This window comes from Notothenia coriiceps, unplaced genomic scaffold (genome assembly GCF_000735185.1).
Source record: "Notothenia coriiceps isolate Sejong01 unplaced genomic scaffold, NC01 NC01_scaffold00023944, whole genome shotgun sequence".
In the NCBI taxonomy this organism is placed as follows: Eukaryota; Metazoa; Chordata; class Actinopteri; order Perciformes; family Nototheniidae; genus Notothenia; species Notothenia coriiceps.
The window spans coordinates 1-4,515 of NW_011356645.1; the positions used below are offsets into that span (position 1 = coordinate 1).

The 4,515-nt window shown below is 40.0% G+C and overlaps 1 protein-coding gene across 1 annotated transcript; it reads left to right on the forward strand.

The window, feature by feature from the left end:
• Window positions 1-1,595: 1,595 nt before the first annotated feature.
• On the forward strand, window positions 1,596-3,546 carry LOC104954806 (uncharacterized protein KIAA1109-like; the record flags this gene model as incomplete). Its single annotated transcript, XM_010781991.1, has 4 exons — window positions 1,596-1,700; window positions 1,797-1,861; window positions 2,626-2,800; window positions 3,465-3,546. Coding segments are annotated over 4 exons (427 nt in total), but the record flags the coding sequence as incomplete, so codon positions are not given.
• Between the last annotated feature and the right edge of the window lie 969 nt (window positions 3,547-4,515).

A 4,515-nucleotide genomic window follows, 5' to 3' on the forward strand; every position in this document is an offset into this window, starting at 1 on the left:
CCGCCTCCTATCTGCTGTGTTTCTATCGGTATCGACTCAGTCAAATAAATGGAGAGGGAAAATAACTCAGTATTCCACTGTTAGCACATTTTACTTGTAGGACCTACTGATTTGAATGAGGTATATTAAATTGTTTGTTCTAGCATGTTGATTTATGTGAACAGCAAAAGAAAGTTCTGCTGATTTACAGACATCTTTACCACAATGTAAGTCAATCGGAAAAGTATTTTTGGGCCCAATTACAACACGATCTGACATGGAAGTTGTAGTACCACCGTTTAGCCACTACAACATTTACTTCAGATCCCAGTCAACTTCCAGGGTGCTTGGGAGGCATTTGATTGTAAAGCGTTATATTCACAGGGACTGTTGCAAAACCAAGGAGCTCATAAACATCAGATTTAATAACGAGTAGAGTTTTAAAAAATAATCCCAGAGCTCATGTTTTCTGTACCTGAACATTTTCAAAAAATATGCTCTTCCTTTTTTGGTTCGGTGTAATGGCTCAACAGCGCCACCTAGAACGAAGCACCTATATGTAGGATTTTCCTGCATGTAGGAAGATTGGAGGGAATACATTGGGGTTAGGGTTAAATATCTATTGGACTGTAAACCCAACAGGAAGTCGGCCAATTTGAAAATGAAACAAAATCTTACGAGAATTCCTGTTTCTGACGAGAGTGGGTCTTGCTTACACCCTCCACCTTAGAAGAAGAGCCTCAATTAGCTTAGAAGGACTATATATGGATTTCACTTTTTTTATTATTATTTTTATTTTATTCTATTTTATCTTTACCTTGTGGGAATCCTGTTCTTCACTCTGATCCTGTTGCTATAAACGCCTGCATTCTTCCACGGGGATAAATAAAGTTCCATCTCATCTTATCTATCATAGAGTGGGAAGGTGTAGGGGTCAGTTTGGGATTGGGCCCCTGAGTTACAAATCCAGTCAGAGTAGGACAAGTCAGAAATAGCAGCAAGATGTCAGCTGTGCGATTCAACACTCAGGTGATGTCTCTCTCTTGGCCTGCACTAATTGAAACAGAGAAAGACATGTTATGAGCCAAAAAAGATTAATGATGAGAAATTGTGTTGCTGCTTGGTGACAGACTCTGACCTACTTTGTTGAACAATTAGATCCTCATTAAGATCCTTTTTTCTCAGCAAGAAAGCTAGACAAGGTGATTAAATATCCCAGCAACTCCTCGACTGTTTATATATTTTGTTTAGCAGCGCTTACACAACCGACTAATTATGTCTTTTGTTTAACATTTTAATTAGCTGCTTTGTTGGCACCACTGTTATCCAATCCAAACATTTACTGTACTGTTATCACATCAGAATACTTTATTTATCCTGGGGGAAATTTCGCTCTGTGACAGTTGCTCCTTTTAAGAATGAAATAAAATAAGTAATTGAAAAATAAATGAAAAGTTAAATTAGGAATGTCCAATGTATTTTGGCGCCCCTGTTAACCCTGATTAATATAAACCATAAACAAAAGTAAGTGAAATGTACACATTGAACTACAATATTATCACAATAAATGAAATACTTAATGGAATGATTATACTGCCAGTCTTTTTGTTGTGAAGTAACACATGGGTTTGTTCCTCCACAGGCTCCTTCTCCTTCTCCGTGCTGTCGGGGAAAGTCATGTTCAGAGACGTGTACTACATTAACCAGGACATGTCCATCAGGTAACCTGTGCTGCGTTCACTGTCCCCGCTCCTCTGCTTCAATATTATTTTAAAGGCTGTTCACTGACATGTGATATTTCTCTCCCCGTGTTACAGGATACAGGATGGCTTCCTCATATTTCGGTGGTGGAAAATGTTTAACCCAAAGCAGAAACAGCATGGTAATACAATATCTTATATAAATACATTCAAAGGATTATTTCTGCTTTTACAGTTTCTAGGGTTGATTGATGAAAAACTAAAAGCTAGAGAAATAAAATATGTGTGCATAAAAATATTATTAAAACCAAAACAAAAATTCTCTAAGGTCGCATTCACAGCTAATAGTCCGACAGTTTGTTACATTGTTTCATTTTTAAGAAGGTTCAGTTTGTACTCACAATTTAAATGGACTATAAACTTTAAACACAAGTCATGTGCTCGGAAATGCTGTTCAACAATTGGTCAGACATTAAGGGGGTAAAAACGCAAATCCCGGCCATTTCTACCGTAGCTTTGGAGCATCGGCAGGTTATTTTCATACTGTAGTTAATCTGGAGAGCATATCAACAGATTCTAGCAACGGTGCATATGATTATATAATCAGACAACTTGCGATAAAAAAACATTATAACACATATAATGAGAGACGTTCTGCAGTAAGGAGGAGTTTTCACCGACTGCGTTCACACCGACCCAAACGAACCGCACCAAGCGGCTAAACGCACCAGGGTTCGATTCAACCGGACTATACAAGGCTGGTGTGAATGCGACCTAAGACTAGATAAGCTTTCCTTAGATTTATAAAAATATATTCCTTCATCATGTGTAATGATGATATTGTTGAATGAAGCATCATTCTGGACTCCCCACCCAAAATGAACTAGCTAGCATAGCATGAAAGGAAACATCATCACAAGATTGCTTTCTTATTTCTTTTCTCCAGACCCCAAGGCAGAGACCCGGCTTTACGTGACCGTTAACGGCTTCGAGTTCCACGTCTACAATCGCACCGACCTCTACGCCCGACTGCAGGAGACCTTCGGACTGGACCCCACACTCATAACACCCAAAAAAGAAGACGAGAAGGGACGAGAGGATAGAAACAAGACGCTAGAAAGGTACAAATAAAGACCTTTTGGAACATTAAAGCATGGAAACATGCCACCGCAGAAGCACAAAATACTAATATGAACCTGAAAGTTAGCATAATAGGGCCACTTTAATGTATTGGGTAATTATCATTTTTCATGCGAATTCCTTCCATCTTTTGGAAATAGTTGAAGTTAGTTTTTCAACATATAATGCCAATCACTCTGTCTATTTGATGTTCTACTCCTTTTTTATAAAATGGTCTTAGTTAGGAAATGATGGTAACATTGTACACTAAACCCTGATTTGAAGGTTAAGTAGAAGTCACGTTAAGGGGTGTTTAACAAGAGCTAGCTTTTTTCTGCCGGTTTCTCACAGTGTCTTGCTTCTGTTGTCTTTATTTAGCATTATAAAGACGTCATACTGTAAATCTGGCCTATTTTTAGCACAATGATCCTCATACTTAAGTTGTAAACAAAACTGCAAAAAGCAGGAATCAGCGATTTCTCCTCCGACATGATTTATGGAGGGAGATTTGATGACCCGCAGTTTCTTTCTGTTCTCATCAAATGCATGGGAAGTGTGTGCACTGAGGAGAGCTGCTGTCGCGTCACACTAACAGCCCAATTAATTGTGCTGACTGCAACATGAAATTGTCATGAGAATGAACGTCTTCTTCTCGCCCCCGTGTAGCGTGGACATCAAAGCAGAGAGCGCTGACCACACATCATCATGGCGCTCCCTCATTCCTGTCATCAAAGTGAACATCAGCACTGTAAGTACCCGCTACTAATAATTCATGCAATCTGGTCAAAGAAAGGAAGCATACATGTAGTTTAAAGAAGACGTTCCTGCTGTTTCAAAGAGGGGATGTCCCGTGGATAAATTGGGTTTGGTTATAGTTGGTCCATGTATGAGTAGTTCATAACATCAAAGATAAATACAATACAAATATGTATATATAAACATCAAAATGTAAAGTAATGATGTGCAATGAAATAATGTATATACAATTTAATTAAAGGTCCCATGTCATGGCCATTTCCGCTGATCATAATTCCATTGTTGAGGTCTACTAGAATAGATTTATAGTGTGCAATTTTCCAAACTCACATTGGTTTCTCATACAGCATCTCTGTAAACTACGTGTATTCACTGAATGTCACTCTCTGCCTTTAACGGCTCGTTGTCGCTCCAATAGCTCCAGCCCCCACCCTCCCTGTGAGCACAGTGTGCTCTGATTGGTCGGGACGTTATGAATCGCGCTGATCTCCGTGGAGGTGTGGTTTCCTTGTTTAGCGATAAACAGTGAAACACAGCCAAACTCACCCTGAGCACACACAAAGTCACAGCCGAAGTAAAAACAATAAGTGTGGCTTGATATTGAGTAAGAAAAAGGTTGATAAACGCTGTGAGAATGGGTCTGCAGAGAGAATTTCGCCACAATCCCAACTGTCTGTTATCAGCCTGCAGCCAGGGAGGAGAGATCAGCAGAGCTGCCTGCACTGAGTGTGTGTGTGAGGAAGTCCGTGGATTGGTCATTTTGGACCAATCAGCGGGGGCTTAACGTAACGGCTCCGCGGACGTAACGTAACGGCTCCACGGATTGGTCCATTTGGTTCCGGGTAACGCATGACCGTCATGTGGCACCCGGAAGAATCAATGGACAGTGACGTATCTCCAACGAGGCGTTTTGGGGAGGTATTTTCTGTGTTAGAGTTTTACTCGCTACAGTGTGTACTTT